Source organism: Chiloscyllium plagiosum, chromosome 31, assembly GCF_004010195.1.
Source record: "Chiloscyllium plagiosum isolate BGI_BamShark_2017 chromosome 31, ASM401019v2, whole genome shotgun sequence".
Lineage (NCBI taxonomy): Eukaryota > Metazoa > Chordata > Chondrichthyes > Orectolobiformes > Hemiscylliidae > Chiloscyllium > Chiloscyllium plagiosum.
The window spans coordinates 36,167,390-36,186,775 of NC_057740.1; the positions used below are offsets into that span (position 1 = coordinate 36,167,390).

At 43.8% G+C, this 19,386-nt stretch overlaps 1 protein-coding gene across 2 annotated transcripts in view; it reads right to left on the reverse strand.

The window, feature by feature from the left end:
• The window catches only part of celf5a (cugbp, Elav-like family member 5a), a 454,097-nt gene that overhangs the window by 210,430 nt on the left and 224,281 nt on the right, over nucleotides 1-19,386 (reverse strand). For both annotated transcript variants that reach the window (XM_043721365.1, XM_043721364.1), the window contains exon 3: nucleotides 5,072-5,120. In XM_043721365.1, coding sequence (XP_043577300.1) covers nucleotides 5,072-5,120 — 49 coding nt within the window. The remainder of the gene's footprint in view (nucleotides 1-5,071; nucleotides 5,121-19,386) is intronic.

A 19,386-nucleotide genomic window follows, 5' to 3' on the forward strand; every position in this document is an offset into this window, starting at 1 on the left:
ACATTACTACCTGTTTTCCAAAACAAAGTAGATCAAGTGTATTCTGTCGATAAATGATTCTGTTTCAGACACAGATTTTCAGACTGGGTTTAATTTAGGGAATTCATGAAGGGTCGCTTGACTTCGGTTGAGAGTGCAGGATGGAATGAAACATTGATCATCCATCTCTCGGTCCCCCTCTCTCTTTCTCTCTCTCTCTGCCTCACTTTGTCTCACTCTGAATCACTCCATCACACACAGTTCTAATGCTGAGCCACACTACCCAGCAATGCCACTGAGCTCGAAACTAAAAAGACATTCCTTGCATTGATATTCTCAAAACCGCAAATCAACAACATAAACGTTTGCCAAAAAAAATGATAAACAAAAGGATGAGTTGATGAAGAGCAGCCCAGAACACTTTCCAACTTGATAATCTCCCTTTGTGTACAAAGACAGACAGCACTGGTTGCCGGCTGGTACATAGCAAGCAGTCTAGCACAGAAGAAGTCGCTCTGGGACGGAGACAGGAGGAAATCTCTATCAGTTTTAAGATATAAAAGCTTTGCTGTAGACCCCAAGCTGTCTCGGCTCAAGCTGTGTTTGCCTGCCTCTACTTCACAAAGCAAAAAAAAACTAATTTACTTTGTCCTCCCGGGCTTTCTGCAACAATAAATCATCTCGCTGCTCAAAGACTAGAGGAAAAAGGAAAAAAGATGGGGAATAGCACCCCACCGAAGCACATTGTGAACAAAGCAGCCCTGGGTTGAATCAGTCCCATTTAATGATGGCCAAAAAAAGCGAGTGTGGTGATGAGGATGGCTCTTTGGAACTGGAAGGTCAATTTGAAAAGGTCAGACTTGATTCATTCCCATCCTGTCATCCCTCATGACTGAATAAAGCAATCAGGGTTTTTTTTATCCCTCCCTAATTTACAGCTGGTAACTGCTACCACACAACACAGCACAGCTGCACAAGCAAAGATGCTGCTGCTGCTGGAGATAAGTACGAATTGTAACCTCATTTATTTTTAGATGGAAAAAAGCCTTTGTAGTTTCTACACTGGGTGCCTCAGATACTTCACCTGTGCATCAATTATTTTGTCCACCAATACCACGCTGGCTAAAACAAAATGTAATGTTGCCCTGACTGCCATCTTGATCTGGCTGGGCAAGAGTGACATTTTATAATGCAGAAAATATCAACTTCTATCTGATGATTCACAAGTTAATTGAGAGGCGCTTTGCGAATGCAGGGTTAAGGGGAGGTAATTCATGTTACTCCTGTGCAAAACATAATTAAAATGTATAATGCACAATGGTAAAAGCATCAAACTGCTGTACAGTTGGCAGCACAGGAGGAGGCCATTTGGCCAACGCCATTCATGCTGGTCACTGAGCACCTCTCGCCTGCCTTTTTACTGCCACCCTCCCAATGTTCCTCACAACATCATGTGCCATCTAGAACAAAGCCCAATGAGATTCCTCCAATCACAGCTAAGAGTCGAGACATAAAGTAACAACCGATACCAAGGATTGACAAAGTCATGGGAGTGAGACTGGCTCAGACCCACCAGACAATTGCAACCTCTTATCCACGCCAGCTTTTAATTCCAAATGACTTGGAAAATCACAGATTAGAATCCCTACAGTAGAGAAAGGGGCTATTCAGCCCATAAAGTCTGCACTGAACTTCCAAAGAGCATCATATCCAAAACCACCCTATCCTTGTAAACCCCAGGCTTTTTTTCTTAATCCTGACTATTCCCACCTAACGGGCACATCCCTGGACAAAATGCTGCCAAGATTTTTAATTCCAAAGCAAGTCAAGATTACTTACAATGTGGAAACAGGCCCTTCGGCCCAACAAGTCCACACCGACCTGCCGAAGCACAACCCACCCAGACCCATTCCCCTACATTTACCCCTGCACCTAACACTAAGTGCAATTTAGTATGGCCAATTCACCTGACCTGCACATTTTTGGACTGTGGGAGGAAACCGGAGCACCCGGAGGAAACCCACGCAGACACGGGGAGAATGTGCAAACTCCACACAGTCAGTCGCCTGAGGCGGGAATTGAACCCGGGTCTCTGGCGCTGTGAGGCAGCAGTGCTAACCACTGTGCCACCGTGCTGCTCGTGCTGCCCTTGTCAAGGGGACAGGGAGGTGAGGGCAGGACTTTTCGTGTTGATTGGGTTTCCTGCACTGCTACCCAAAGAGACGGGAGGGAACAGATCACCATCGATCAATGCAGCACTGTAAATGCTGATCACTTTGCCTGGAACTCCCTGGAAATGGGACATCCAACTCTTATTCCAGAGGAAGCCCTACCTCAGAAACTAGCTGGTCAAGCTGGTTAGTCAGTAGCTCTGAGAAGTAGCTCCTGATGAAAGGTTTTTGCCCGAAATGTAAATTCTCCTGCTCCTCGGATGCTGTCTGGCCGGCTGTGTTTTTCCAGCACCACACTCTCGACTCTAATCTCCAGCATCTGCAGTCCTCACTTTCGCCTAGCTCTGAGTAGTAGTCCAGTCCCCAATTTCTAATGCCTGGAATCCAGTTAGTGTTGGGGAAGGGTTGTTCAGGGGGCTCATGGGCAAAGACCTGAGCAGGGGGCATTCTGGATGGAGAGATTAGGAGGGAGGCACTTTATACGTGATGAAGAATGAACTGGGCAACTGACCACCAGCTCATTTCATACGGTTGGTATCCAATCATTTCAGCCACCCCTCCCCCCACAAACAATTTAGAGATTGTAACATTATAAACATTATTATTTGCATGAGACTTTACAGTATCTGCAAGAGTGTGGCTCCGCAAAATCTGCCGTCATAGTCTTTGTTGGGGTGGGATTCTTAACACCTGTGACCAGAACAGGATGACCTGCCAGGTGTACCCACTGCTCTGCTCTCCTCCAGCCAACCTCAAGTTTGAAACTGAGCAGGAAGCAGTCCTTACGTGGTACGTAACTGTCCACTTAAGGGCTACAGTTATGTCAAAGGTGAGGGGAACACCAAAACCTTGCTAGCTCCAACACCCCAGAAAAAATTCCAGCAGAGAGCAACAGCACAACCACCTCAGCATACAGCCCCTAACTCCCGCTTATAATCCCACCAGCTGGGGTACTGTAAAATTCTGCCCGAGCAAATCTCCATAATGAATCTCAGCTTTTTTCTGTGAATATCTGTGGAATGAACATTAAAAGTGGGGTGAAAGATTGGCTGTCAATTCACCCCAATCCTGCTGCGGTCCACTCATTTCACCTCTTCCAGGGATTTTGAGAAAGTTACCGTGATAACACTTATTTTTCGTGAGAGCTGGCAGTTTCTGGAAGAGCGTGAAACTGCCTCAATAGTTCTTGTTAACAAAGATTGTGTCATGGTACAATAGAATTTTAAATAGCTCCTTTGCTGATTTTCAGATCAATTTTGCCTGTAAAACAAGGCACCCATATTGCTCATTGCGTCTTAAAAAATGTGACTGTGCATTTAATAAAGTCATCGCAATCACAGCAGGCATAAATATTGATGCTCCTCACAGTACACCCATACTTCTCCCCAAAGTATCCATTATCAAAATATTATGAAATTATGAAAGGGGTATTGACATCCGAGAAAGCCTTCCAAAAGATGCTATACCTCAAACACTTGTATGATACAACCAATAATGTAATATCAGTTTATCCCACCATGGACTTGTATCATGAGTGCAACATGGAGGAATGACCAAGTCCAAACACAATCCAGTCATCAACACCAGCTCCCTGTCCAAGCATTTTTCCATCTGGGATAACTGCACAGTAAGCAATAGCCAGAACCATTTCCCTTTCTCCCTCTCAAACAGAGTGAGACCAGTTATAGTATCCTTACTGCCAACCCATCCTTATATACTTTGGATGCACAGGGAGGGAGTGGAATCAGATGCCCTTCCAAATGAGAGCCAGATTGTACTTGAGAAAGATAAAAAAAATGGGGAAGGACTGAGTGTGGGGAGATGGGTGTGTGTGCATGACTGGAGAGTAGCTGGTCAGGGTGTATAGAACCAGGGGACACAATTATAAAATAAGGGGGATGCCGCTTAGGTCCGAGATGAGAGAACAGAAAGTCTTTGGAATTGTCTATCATGGAGGGCTGTGGAAGCTCAATCTTTGAGTACATTTAAGTAGAAATTGATAATTTTCTGATTATCAGTGGGGGACAGGATTATAGGGAAGGAATGGGTTAAATGACATGAAAATGTTTGATCAGCCATGATTGTACCGAACGCTGAGGCAGACTTGACAACCTGAATGGCCTACATTCATAAAGAGCCAGCATTAGCACGATGGGTCAAGTGGCCACTTTCTACAGTACAACATTGAGGTAATAATTTCTAACTGAACCAATAATTTGCATTCATACATTTCGTGTAGAAAAACATCCCAAAATGTTTCGCATCAATTTGAAACCTTAGACTATGTTTCATTAAGAATCATGAACATATCACAAGAGTTAACCTCCAGTAGATATGGCCATCTTGAAAGTATGCTGAAATATCACATGTATCCATGATTCTCACTGTGCCACCAACAATGCAGCTCAAGCAAATATTATTCATTTCATAAATGAAAAGGCTATTTATTTACTTCCATGGCTCAAAAGGTAGGTGTGTCTCATGACGAGATACCGAACCATGTACCATCGCAAGGTCTCAAGATTGGCACAATCAATGTTAAACTAGCTGACTGCAATTAGGCCACAGCAATGGACACTATAACTCGTCTCACTCCACAACCTCTTCGGTTTTAGGTAGAACAAGCCATAGTTCTTGTCCCTGATAATGGACATGTGTTTGGAGTTATTCACTTTTAAGACCTTCTCTTCCCTCAGAGGAAGCTCTGTTGGCATCAGTACAGTCTCAAAAGCCAACCTCTGGAGGGCAGTTTGGCAAGAGGGTGGGGAGCCAGGTAAATGAGTGCGGCAACTGGAAAATAAACACTTAAATCTACCTTCAACCCAATGCATTGAGTTCATTGCAGTTGCTGTGAAATTAGAATATTAAGGAAGTCCTAGTGACTGATATTCCCCCCTCAATAAAATATCAGTGACAACTACCTCCACGACTCTCACTGTCAGCAGGCTTCACCTGAATGGGTCGATTCATCTAGAAGATAAAAAAAGAGGAATTGGAGATTAGAATTTCTATTGAAAGTAGCATCTTTAGCGTGTTATAAATCACAATGTCACTTCAAAGCACCAGTCGTACATTTCAAGTCATTGACAACGTCTTACTTTGCAAAAAAAAATTAGAATCAACAGTCCTTGCTGCATTGTTACACGAGAGACATTACCAATTCCACTAGGGAAGAAAAGAATGAGATTTGTATTGAGTTAATAAATATTTTCTTCAAGGTGTATTATCCAGGGCTTTCTAATCAGCTTCTTTCTTGGAATTGTGATTGAAGGGCATAATTGCTGAATGTCTCAGCAGTGATTCACATTACTCCAGGCAAGGTGCATCATTTCCGGAGGTTTGAGAGGGTGTGTCTGGTTATCTGTGGCTTTGCAATGGACAGGAAGAAGTCTGCTCAGAGCTCAAAAGCAGGAGTTGGTGGATGAACATGTTGTTAGACGAGAGGCGCTCCACAAAAGCAGCCTGTAAATGCCCATGACGCATTCTGTGCTCACCTATCCTAAAGAATCAGGATGCCAATTCGCTTCTTTGAGTTGGAGATCCAGCAATATGGGACATCCATGAATCCACTTCTCAATCAATACTCATAATAAAGTCTGGCTGTGAAGCTTACCATCATTAATCTGTCAGCTAAGTGAGTTAGCCATGGGAAATGCAGGGATGGCGTTGAGGGGTAGGTCTGGGTGAGATGCTCTTCAGAGGGTCAGTGTGGATGCAAAGGGCCAAATGGCCTGCTTCCACACTGCAGGGATTCAATGAACTCCAGATGCTAGAAATCAGAAACAAAAACAGGAGTTGCTGGAAAAGCTCGAACAGGTCTGGTGGCATCTATGGAGAGAAATCAGAGTTAACATTTCAGGTTGAGTGGCCCTTCCTCAGAACCCAACATCAACCCTAATTTCTCTCTACAGATGCTGCCAGATCTGCTGAGCCTTTCCATTTTTATTTCTGATTTACAGCATACACTGTTCTTTTGTTTTCTAGCTAGATTCCTAGCAGTGTCATTTCAAGCCCTCCCCTCAGTATGGAGCCTTCAACAGGTCAGCGTTAGGGTGACTGAAGGCAAAAGAGGCAACCTCTACAAGACTCTCTTCCTCCAGTTGGAGATGGATTACAATAAAAACTGCAAGAATATGAAACTGTGCTGTTCTCATCCCCTATTCTCTTTTCATAAAAATGTTCTAATCCATCACTCAGTGATATGATTACACACCTCTGCAGCAGGTGGAACTTGGGTGTGAGTCTCCTGAACCAGAGGTAAGGAGACTACCACTGTTTCACATTCCCAAATGCCCTTAAGGAGGAGGTGGTGAGCTACTTTTTGAACCGTTCCATGTCAAGCAGTGTAGGTACATCCACAGTGCAATAAGGAAGGAGGCTCCCAGGTTTTTGACCCAATGACACTGAAGGAACAACAATTTGCCTCCTAATCAGGATGGGGTGTGGCCTGGAGGGTGTGCTCCCATACATGTGACCTGGCCCTTCCAAGGGAATGGTCATGGGGTTGAGAGGGTGCTGTCGAACCAGACTGAGTGAGTTGTTGCAATGCATCTTATAGATGGAACACACTGCTGCCACTATGCACTAGTGGTGGAGGGAGAGTTTATCGCTATTTCCTTGCAGCAGCATCTGTGACAGGATATAGGAAACTGCACTAGGAATCTCAGCAAGTGGTGTCATATGTTCAGCACAGAAAAGTACAGGGATGTCAAGTTCTTCAGATAGAAATGGTTTTATGTTTATTCAGCCCGAGACGGAGTTAGCGAGCATGAATTGTAAAACATGGATCATTTCTTATCTCTCCTTAGCAGACCCTCTCTGTGGTACATAGACCTATGGTAGTCTCAAGTGAACAAAATGCACAATGCAATTTTCATTACGTTACAAGAGTACTTCTAGCAAGAAGAAAATCCTGGTGAGGATGGTAATGCAGCAATCCAGTTTCATATTCCTGCAGTTTTTATTGTAATCCCTCTCCCAGTTTTGTGGAGAAAAATTCCACCCATTCCCACAATCTAATGCAATATCAAACACATTCACCGTAGTATTAAACATTCCCAGGAAAGTTACTGCAAATAAGCAGCAAACTCCATCCTGTACAGAGTGGATGTGGAGAGGATGTTTCCACTACTAGGAGAGACTAGGACCTATGGGCACAGCCTCAGAGTGAAGGGATGCCCCATTAGAACTGAGATGAGGAGGAGTTACGAAGACAGAAGGTGGTGAATCTGTGGAACTCATTGCCACAGAGGGCCATGGAGGCCACAACATTGAGTGTATCTAAGACTAAGATAGATAGGTTCTTGATTAGTAACGGGATCAAGGGTTACAGGGAGTAGGCAGGAGAATGAGGTTGAGAAACATATCAGCCATGAATGAATGTGGAGCAGACTTGATGGGCCGAATGGCCTAATTCTGCTCCTATATCCCATGGTCTATAGTGTTACTATTGCACTATAATATGCCTCTATTCCAACCTCAGAAGGATAATCCTGGTTGGGACAAAGGGACATTTTCCATTTCTAACACACTTTCTATGATCTTCCTGTGTAAGTGTTCCAGTTAGAGGAGGCATTGTACTATCACATTGATTAAGTAGCCAGTGAGGGAAGTAAGGGTGACTGCTCCTTGACATCATGGTAGCATTTGACCAAGTGTGGCATCAAGGAGCCCTATCAAAATGAGTCAATGAGAATTAGGGGAAATTCTCTGCTGGTCGGCGTCATGTCTAGCCCCAAGCAAGATGGTTATAACAGTTGCAGGTCAGTAATGTCAGCCCCAGGACACTGCTACAGGAGCTCCCCAGGGCAGTGTCCTTGGCCTAACCATCTTCAGTTGCTTCGTCAATGACCTTCCCTCCAACAAAAGGCCAGACATGGGAGTTTTCACTGATGTGTGCACAATGTTCTGTATTTCTCTTAACTCCTCAGGTACTGATGCAGTCCATGCCCAAGTGAAACAAGGCCTGGACAACCTGCAAAACATGGGACAATTGGCCAAATAGCTTCCAACTGTAATACACCAATCTCTAATTCTCTGAATCTTTCATCCCATGGGTCTGAAATAGATTTGAGACCAAGTCCCATACGTGACAAATCAGGGCCTAACACATTTTAACTTTCAAGTACTTTACACTAGGAAGAGGAGAACACAGTTTATGGCTGATATTCTTGGTAACAGCAATTTCAATTTGACACATGCCAGCCTTGACTCAGTGACAGGATTCTTGTTCACATATCATGGGTTCAAACCTCACTCCAGGACTACTGCAGATAAGCCAGTCTGAAACTTCAATGCGGTAATGAGGGAGTACTACATCATTGCAGATGATGTTCAGCAAGTGAGGTGATGAATTGAAGTTCCTTTCTGCTACCATGAAAGTTACCACAGTCCCAGAGGTAACTCCGCCATTAGGTAGCTAGCTTGTGCTCAGGGCCACCACACCTCATGTAAGGGGAGCGATTGACAAGGCAATGCTTTCCTGGTGACTTCAACTGGTTGGGGAAAATTGAACCTGTGGAGTTATTTGCACATTGCAAACCAGTTATCCGGGAGAAAGTGAGGTCTGCAGATGCTGGAGATCAGAGTTGAGAGCATGTTGCTGGAAAAGCACAGCAGATCAAGCAGCATCGGAGGAGCAGGAAAATCAACGTTTCGGACCGGAGTCCTTCATCAGGAATGAGGCTGGGAGCCTCGAGGGTGGAGAGAATAATGGGAGGGGGGGTGGGGCTGGGGAGAAGGAAGCTACCTCATTTATCTCTCCACCCTCAAGGCTCCTAGCCTCATTCCTGATGAAGGGCTCTGACCCGAAATGTCGATTTTCCTGCTCCTCAGATTCTGCCTGACCTGCTGTGTCTTTCCAGCAACACACTCTCAAACCAGTCATCCAGCCAACTGAGCTAACTCTATTATGTCAGTTATTTGAAGAAGAGTATGGGAGTTTCACTGACCAATACTAATCCATCAAACCAAAGAAAGTCACTCTTCAGCTGTTATGGGACCTGACTATCATTAGCAATTCTTTTGACAGTACTGTCACTTCCGAGTCAGATGTTTGAGAGTTCAAGTCCCAGTCTAGGACTTGAATGCAGAAATCTGGGCAGACATTACAACATATTGCTGATGGTTATTGCACTGTTAGAGTGCTTTTGAGTGAGATGTTAAACTGAGGTCCTGTCCACCTGCTTAAGGTGCTCGTAAAGATCACGTCACATTATTTTCAAGAACAGCGAGGGAATTATTAAAGTGGTCAATACCCATCTGTCAAACAACATCCTAAAAGCAGATAGTCTGGTCACGATAACATTGCAGCTAGAGCACAATCCCGCTGGATTCCCTACCTTACAGCACTGACTGCATTTCAAAAGCACTTTGAGACAGTCTGAAGGTCATGACAAGTGCGACATAAATTTGAGTCTTCCTACCTTGTGTGCAATCAAGGAAAAAGGAAAAGACAGGAAAGTAGAGTGGAGGATAATCAAAATCAGTCATGATCTCATTGAATGACAGAGCAAACCTGATGGGCTGAATGGCCTATTTCTGTTCCTCTGTTTTATGACTGTCAATGAGCAAACATAATAATATTGCAGAAATAACTCATTGGCGGAGAAGCCCTTTGAGATGACCAGAAAATGGAAATGGTGCTTTCCAAATATCAATTCTGAGAGTCAGTCTCATTAACAGAACAGTTCAGGCTGAATATTTCTGTTCAACATTTTGTCAAACTTACAGTCCAAATCATACACACAGAAATCTCTTCCCTGGAACATGTTATTGAAGTTATATAAGATTCATTAAGGATGAGAAAAACCTTACAAGTCCTCAAGACACATTATATTTATCATTATTCTCACACAATAGCATTTACAGTGTCACTAATGTTTACTTATTTCTAATATGCACAGAATAACAGAATGCTGAAACACAAGAAACTACACATGAAAAGTTGTCTTTGTTAATTCCCCAGCAATTGGCTGTCACACCACACCCAGGATCAGCACAGAAAGGACACAGGCACTGTTACAGGAAAGGGTCTTCAAATTCCTAGCCTCACCTCCTAGTCCCCTCCATACATGCACCTGCATCACCCTCATCACCTCCCATTCAGCATCCCCAACCCCAATACCGCCCACCAGCCTCCATTAACACTGTCACCAAGATTATCTCATAGAATCCTTACAGTGTGAAAACAGGCCTTTTGGCCCAAAAGTACAAACCGACTCTCTGGAGAGCATCCTACCCAGATTCACCCTCTACCACCCTGCATTTCCCACAGTTGACCCATCTAACCTACACAGCCCTGGACACTATGGGCAATTTAGCATGGCCAACCCACCTAGCCCGCTCGTCTTTGGGGACTGTGGGAGGAAACTGAAGCAGCCGAAGGCAGCCCATACAGACACAGGGAGAATGTGCAAACTCCACACAGACAGTCACCAAAGGCTAGAATTGAACCTAGATTCCTGGTGCAGTGAGGCAGCAGTGCTAACCACTGAGCCACTGTACCATTCCAAAACATCTCAAACAATGAATAAAGGACAGTGTCAAAGATGATAAGAACTTTGATCACTGTCCATAATCCAGGTACCAGAGACTATCACATGAAATGATAATGCTCCATTCTTTTCTAACGTCCCCTATGTCTCCTCCCTGCAGGGAGGCTACCATATTCCAAGTGGAGCTAGCCATCCCTCCAGCTAATGGTGCTTTCAAATTGTTCAAAAGTGCAATTTTGCTTTGATATGACTATAGCAGAAATCATTAGTACTTTAGCAGAATACTCCTGGGACTATCAGCAAATACTGACACACTTGGAAGGATCCTTTCTAACTAATAACATAATTTCAGAGACCCCTTGTAAATACAGACACACACCAAGGACCCCCTATAAATGCTGACATTCTACCAGGAATCCCCACCCCCATAACTACTGTCACACTCTCAGACACCCCCTGCAAATATTGGTACCAAACACCAGGGATCCTTTAGAAACACTGACACACACCAGGGAGTCCCTGTCAAGTACCCCCAGCAAGTACTCAATCCACTCATCTCAGGGTTTCCCTGTAAATAGTGACACACTCCCCAAGATCCCCTGAAAATGCTGAATCACTCCCGGGAAGTGCGGCAAATACCATCACACCCTCAGGGCCCCTCTGTAAATACGGACACACTCCCTGGGAATCCATCTGTCAATAGTGGCACACTCCCAGGGACCCCCTGTAAATACAGACGCATTCCTGGGGGCACACCAGTAAATACTGACACAGTCCTCAGGGACTCTCTGTATTACGCCCTGGAATACTGGCACACTCCTGGACAGATGCCTATAAATACTGTCAAACTCTCAGGACCCCTCTGAAAATGCTGACTCACTCCCAGGGACACCCTATAAATGCTGACTCACTCCCAGGGACCCACCTGTAAATACTAACACACTCCTGGGGATCTGCCTGTAAATACTGACACATTCCTAGGGACCCCACAATAAAAACCCTTGGGGAGTCTCTGTAAATGGGGAAATGCTCCCCAAGTCCTTCTGGAAATTTTGATGTGTTCCCAAGGGACGTCGTGTAAACACCAGCACGGTCCTGGGGATCATTTGGAAATATTAACATGTAAGAACCCTCTCTACTACTAATGTGCTCCAGAGCAATGTTCCTATGCATGGTTACACAATAATTGGAAAGGTAATGTGCAAGCCACTTGAAAACTTTTCCATACTTTTCCGTAGTATATGATACATGTAAGGCAGTACAATAAAACTGAGGGAAACCCGCAATGAAGGCTGTGCACAATGCAGACATATGAAGGTTGACAACATTCATGTGATATGCAGTAAACAGTGACACACACCTGAGGTCATCATGCAAACATTAACACAATCATCGGTATCTCCTGTAAATATTAACACTGTACAGGGACATCCTGCAAATACTAAAATACTCATGGGTACAACATGCACATCCTCATGCTCTTCTTGGAGGTCCCTGTAGATATTAAGACAGAACTGAGGACATCCTACAAAAACTATCACAGACCCAGGTACCCTTGTAAACACTCCTATGGCTCTCCATAAATATTAACATACGCCTGAGACTCTACACAAATATTAACACACGCCTGAGACTCTACACAAATATTAACACACTCTTGAGACCTTCTGTAAATATTAATGCACTTCTGGGACTCTCCACAAATGTTAACACACTTCTCAGAGAGTCATGCAAACTGCTGCACTTTGGCCCAATGCATCCGGACTGACCAAGATTCCCAAACTAAACTAGTCCCACTTGCCTGTGGGAGTTTGGCCCATCTCTCTCTAATCTTTTCTGATTTTTTTTTTAAGAATTAGAGTCCCTAAAGTGTGGAAACCAGCCCTTCAGCCCAACAAGTCCACACCGAAACTCCGAAGAGTAACCCAGCCAGACCCATTGCACTGATGCACCTAGCCTACACATCCCTGAACTCCATGGGCAATTTAGCATGGCCAATTCACCTAACCTGCCTATCCTTGCATTGTGGGAGGAAACCGGAGCAAACCCATGCAGACACGGGGAGAATGTGCAAACTCCACACAGACAGTCACGCAAGATTGGAATTGAACTCGGGTCCGTGGCGCTGTGAGGCAGCAATGTGAGCCACTGTGCTGCCCATGCTGATTTATGTACCTACCTAAAGACTTTTATAAGTTGTAACCTATCACTTCCTCTGGCAGTTCATTCCACATACTGGGACTCCCCCCCACAAAAATTAACATAATTCTGGGACTCTCCATAAATATTAACACATCCCTGAGATGGCCTGCAAATATGAATACATCCATAGGGCCTCCTATTTAACCTTCAATAGATGGCTTCATTAGTGTAATGTTTTTCATTTAGCTAAAGAGTTTTTATTTGTGTACAACAACAGAAATAATGTTCCAATAAGTCACAAGACACAGAAAGAATATCAACCCTGACTGAATGAATAAAACTTTGTGCTGCCTGGAGCTCCTAACATTTTGCTGTGGGCTTCCTTGTACCACTTTTGAAAATCCATGCTATAGTCAGAAATTGATCAAATCGATACAAGGAGATGGACAACAAAATCAAGGGTCAAAGGGAAAACATTAGGAGAGTGTGACTATCTGGAGAGCTCTTTCAAAGAGTGGTTGAATGGCCTCCCCCAGTATTGTATCATTCTATAGACAAGTATGAGGCTGAGTTGAAAGTGTGGTCAGCCTGCACCAACTGACTCAATAGCTGAAGCATGTTGCTAACAGCACGGGTTCAGCCCCAGTGTCAGTTGTGGTCCATGGAAGTCTATCTCTTTGCTCATGCTGGACATTGGGTGGTAACCCTAAGGTATGTAGGCACTTGCCTCCATTAGAGAGAGCTGACCCTGACCCCTCATGGTCTGTGGGGGCTCATTCCACTTTCTGGATCAATGGTGCTGGAAGAGCACAGCAATTCAGGCAGCATCGAGGAGCTCATTCCACATTCCCTCCTCATTACCATTTGAGGTTGGAAACCCCTCTCCATAATAGTGGGTTGCGGTTAATGCATTCATTAATCTTTCTCCATCCAATTTGTGCAGAAACATTACCCATTTAAAGAAAATAAAACATCCATATATTTGGTGCTTTCCACATTCCTAGAGTGTCCTAAGATTCTTCCCAGCCAATCAATCGGGGAGATAGATCAGTCATGGTAATGTCATTGGACCAAATAACCCCAAGGCCCAGGCTAATGCTCAGGGGATATGGTTTCAAATCCTGCCTCGCCAGATGGTGAATTTTGAATTCGTCTGGCTCACACATGTTCTTTAGGGAGGGGAAATCCACCACCTTTACGCGCTCTGGCCTACATGTGACTCCAGACCTACAGCAGTGGCTTAGCAAGATGCTCCATTGTATTAAAACTGTAAAACGAGAATGGGATGAAACCAGACTATGCAGCCAGCATCCAATTTCTTTCCTAACAGCACTGTGAATGTACCTCCAATCAACAGACTGAAGGCTTTCAAAGGGAATTTAGTAATGGGCTAAAAATGCAGTGATTATACACACATTCTATGAACTGATAAAAATTTCGACATAAGCACTTTTAGGAAACACAGGAACACATTTGCACATCTCACAATCAGCAATGTGATAATGACATGATAGTATGTGTTCTATAAGGGTTACTGAATAAATATTGACCAGGGCCCTTGGGGAGAACCACTCCCATCTTACAACTTCTTCAAAATAGTGACCATGGAATTTTTTATGTTCACCTGAGAGAGCAGACTTGGTTTAATTTAAAGTCTTGTCTGAACTACAATGCCGCATTAAAATGCTAGCTTAGATTATGTGCTCAAGTCCTGGAGTGGGGTTGAGCTCATTGTTAGGAGTAAGTGGGTTAATCTCTCCCTTAAAATAGCTTGAAGAAGAGTGTCCTACAAATACATTAAGCATTTGCCACTAATATCATCAACTGGCAATTAACCAAGATTCATATATTCCTTCAGTAGACATCAGCCCGAAAAAATGAGTGAAAACCAGAACTGTTTTGTGAATCGAATTCAGCCAGTTAGTGGCAACACAAATTTCCACATCAAACAGTACTCAGTTTTGGATCTTAGCAGCTTTAAGGGAGTATGACCTACCCTGCATGTTGCTGTTGTCTCCAAAGAGTCCCAATACAGTCGTGGAAAAGATCTGTTTTACTGTCATTACAATCCCATAAACACTTCTTCAAGGAGAACTCCATAATGGCTTTTCAAAATGTCCTAATAATAATCTGATATATGGGGGAGCAGGCAGGAATGACTTCGCTTATTGCTGATAGTGCCCAACCTCACCTTGAAAATGACTAAACCCAGAGTGGGAACATTAGCCCATAAATTCAACCATTGTAAATACTCACTAGAACTGTCTGCGAGTGCAGCAAAGCTGACATTGCTGGGGAGAGGCTCTGAGCCTGCGGAGTATAAGCTTCACTGAGGACTCAGTCACGTCCTTCCTGATGATACTGCTGCATCCTGTCACAGGCTTTCAGAACTGGTTTGAATCTAGGGCTCATCACCGTCGCTGCTGGCAGAACACTGGCACTGTGTGGGCAATGACCCAGATACAAGCAACAGCAGCAACACTATCTAGAAACCCTTTGTTTACAGAGTCAAGTTTCTTTTGTCTGCACTTACTGACTTCAAATCCATGTTTGCACGGGATGATGCAGCACAGAAGGAGGCCATTCATCCCATCGGGGCTGTTAGTATCTTTGAAAGGACTGAAAAATGTGTTGCTGGAAAAGCGCAGCAGGTCAGGCAGCATCCAAGGAGCAGGAGAATCGACGTTTCGGGCATAAGCCCTTCTTCAGGAATCTTTAAAAGGACTGTCCAGAATGTCCCACTTGCTCCACAGCTCTGAAAGTCAGCCCCCTCTAATGCTATGCCTAAATTCCTTATAGACGTTACTTTGAATCAGATTCGTCCACGCTGTCAGGCAGTGTATTCCGAATTGCTGTACCAAAAGGAAAACTGACTTCATTTCCCAAATGGTTCAAGGAACATATGAACTGGAGTAGGCCACTCAGTCCCTCGAGCATGTTCCACCATTCAATGAGATCGAGTTGATGTGCGGCTTGACTCCATATTCCTACCTTTGGCCCATATCCCTTAATACTGTAGCAAACGTTTATTGAGCAAAAATTTAAAATTAACAACTGATCCTGCATCCACTACTGTTTATGGCAAAGAGTTCCAAACATCTACCACCCTTTCTGGGTGGAAGTGCTTCCAAACAGATGTCCTGGCCCTAATTCTCAGATTATTCTCCCTTGTTCTACTACCAATTACAGCTATTACAATTTCCTCCCTCTGATTTCCTAAAAGTTCTAACTCCACAAATGTGAGTTACTCTGGAGATCTCACTCACTAATACAATCATATGGGAGAAGGAATCAATTGGACTGATGAGGCAGGTAAACCATTGTCCAACCCTGTCACCCACATCTGGACACATGTCACTGTAAATTGGGGAGGTGATGGCATAGTGGTATTATCACTAGACTATTAATCCAGAGACCCAGGCAATGTTGTGGGGATATGAGTTCAAATTGTGCCATGGCAGCTGGTAGAATTTGAATTCAACTTTTTAAAAAACCTGGAATTAAGAGTCTAATGATGACCATGAAACCATTGTCGATTGTTGGTAAAATCTCATCTAGTTCAGTAATGCCCTTTAGGGAAGGAAACAGCCATCCTTACCTGGTCTGGCCTACATGCGACTCAAGACCCACAGCAATGTGGTTAACTCTTAACACAGAGGGATGGGCAATAAATTCTGGCCAAGCCAGTGATGTCCATATCCAATGGATGAATAAAAATTAATAAAAGGAAATGCATCAGCAACAATAAATGAAAAATCTAATTGATTGCAAAGTACTTAAAACACAGAGAAAGGCCCTTCAGCCTAACTGGTCCATGCCAGTATACTAGCACCTCAGAAGCCTTCTCTGACTCCTTTATCAACAAAGGTAAAGTTACCCATTGTCTGACCAGACTAGACAGGTGCTTTCTGATTAGAGAGACAGCTGGTGGTAGTTAACCTTAGGGCCACCATGACTGAGGTAAGGGAGGGCTGGAGAGGCAGAGTCCTCCGTGGTAACCTCAGCCTGTAGGAACTGAGCCCATGACTTTGGCATTACTCTACATCACAGTCCAGCTTCCCAGCTCACTGAGCTAACTGACCCCCCCCTTTATCCAAATAGCTTTCCATTACCATCTCCTTCATGTGTTCATCTCATTTTCCCTTATATATTTCCTTTTCTACCAGTATTCAAGCCTCTCATGATAACCTGATTATCCCCTTGAGCTCAGATTAATCAATTCAATACCAAACAATAATCTTTCCTAGGACTTTCAAACCTATTACAAGTCAGCACTAGACTAAGTAGCGCATGTATCTGCTAAAGCTCAATTTTAGCTTTTTCTCTTGTGTTATTAGAGACCAATCCCTCCCACACATCCTCTCCCATCTTTTACACCGCAGAACGGAGCACTCAGCCACACAAATCTCAGCTCAGCTCTCTGACCATTTTAAACAGAGATGAGAAGTGAATATGTAAAGGTAGTTGGCCAGTTATAGGGGAGGCAACCGTGCAGCTGCACTAGCAGTCTAAAACCCCAGTCTGATGCTCTTGTGTCATGGGTTCAAATCCCACCATGGCTGGTGGTGAAGCTTCATTTCAACAAAAGTCCTGAATAGAGAACAGACTGAGTGCTAACCAGGTAACCACAACCCATGTAAAAAGGGGGAAAGTTCTGTTTCTATGGTTCACTTGCCTTTCATTTCCAATGTTTCCTAACAGCACCATTGGTGTAGTTCCAAGACAATTTAGGAGGAATCATCAACTAAAATTTGACACCAATCCACATGATGAGGTACTGTTACAGGCAACAAAAGGTTTGATCAAAGATGTAGGTTTTAAAGACTGTCTTGAAGGGAGTGATACAGAACTTATGACCCTGGTAGCTAAAGACAAGATACTAATGATGAAGGAAAATTTGGAATGTTCAACAGGACAATATTAGAGAAATAGAGAGATCACAGAGGATGTAAGGCCGGAGAGTATTATGTCGATAGAAAGAAAGGGCTGAGATATATAAGAAACACGGTGCTGTGGCTGCCCCCATTAAACCCACTGTCATGTGGAACATGGCTTTGCGCGGGGGAGGTCTTGTCTCAGAAATTTGATGAGAGTAGAATAATGGGTGTTGTCTACACTGACTTTACTAAAACATTTGACAAGATTCCTCAAGTTAGGCTGGTCCAGAACATTAAGTCACATGGGATTTATGGTGAGTTGGTGAGTTCGATACAAAATTGGCTTGGTCATAGAGGACAGAGGGGTGTTTTTTGTGACTGGAGGTCTGTGACCAGTTTTCCACAAGATAGTGTTGGAATCTCTGCAGTTAGTAATGCCTATAAATAATTTGAATGAAAATATAGGTGGTCTGATTCGTAAGTTTGAGGACAACCCAAGTTTGGTGGAGTTGAGGATAGTGAGGAAGCTTGTCAAAGGATACAGCAGGATATAGATCAGTTGAGTTTAATCTTGATAAGTGTGAAGTGATGCATTTTTGGAGGTCAAATGCAAGAGGAAAGTATACTGTAAATGGCCCTTAGGAGCACTGATATAAAGAGCGATCTCGCAGTGCAAGTCAGTAGCTTGCTGAACGTGCAACGCAAGTGAATGAGGTGGTAAAGTGGGCCCAATTCCCTTCATCCATCAAGGCATTGAGTATAAAGGTTGGCGAGTCATGCTGCTGCTTTATAAAAGTTTAATTAGGCCATATTTGGAGTATTGTGTGCAGTTCTGGTCACCACACTAGAGGATGGATGTGGAGGCTTTGGAAAGGGTGCATAAGAGGTTCATCAGGATATTATCTGGACTGGAGTATATTATCTATAAGGAGAGGTTGGACAAACTTGGTTTCATTTTTGCTTGGGCATTGGAGGTTGAGGATAGCATGGATAGCTGCAATCTTTTTCCCAGGGTGGAAATGTCAAATACTGGATGGCATTGGTTTAAGGTGATGGAGGAAAGTTTAAGGGAGATGTGTGAGGGAAGTTTTTTTTTAATACAGAGGGTGGGAGGTGCCTGGAACGCACTGCCAGAGGATGTGATAAGATCAGACACGATAGCAGTGTTTAAAGAGACATTTAGGTGGACATATGAACAGGCAAGGAATAGAGGGATATGGACCTTGTGCAAGCAGATGGGATTAGTTTAGAATGGTCAGCACAGTCATGGTGAGCCAAAGAGCCTGTTCCTGTGCTGTAATTTTCCATGTTCTATGTTCCGTCATTGTCACTGTGTCAAAACTCATTAACTCCCTCTTTAAAGCAGTGTGGATGTCCCTACACACCAAGGATTGCAGCGGTTCAAGAAGGTGGCTCGCTAGAACCTTTTCAAGAGAGCTTTCAGATGGGCAATAATTATTGGCTTAGCCAGTGACACCTACATTCCATAATTACATAAAACAAAAATAGTCTATGAGCGTCCTGCAGAGATAATACTTTAATCATGATTCAGTAAGAACAGAAGTTTCGTTGTTCCTGACCAATTTTGACAATTGAAGTTGCTGGACCCCACTCTGCATCTGAGCAGGTATCATTGCCCCTTTAAATGCAACTAAGATTCTGGCAAACTATTTGTTAAGCTATGACTTCAGGTTAGCAGCAACTATTACCGTCAGCTAGGTG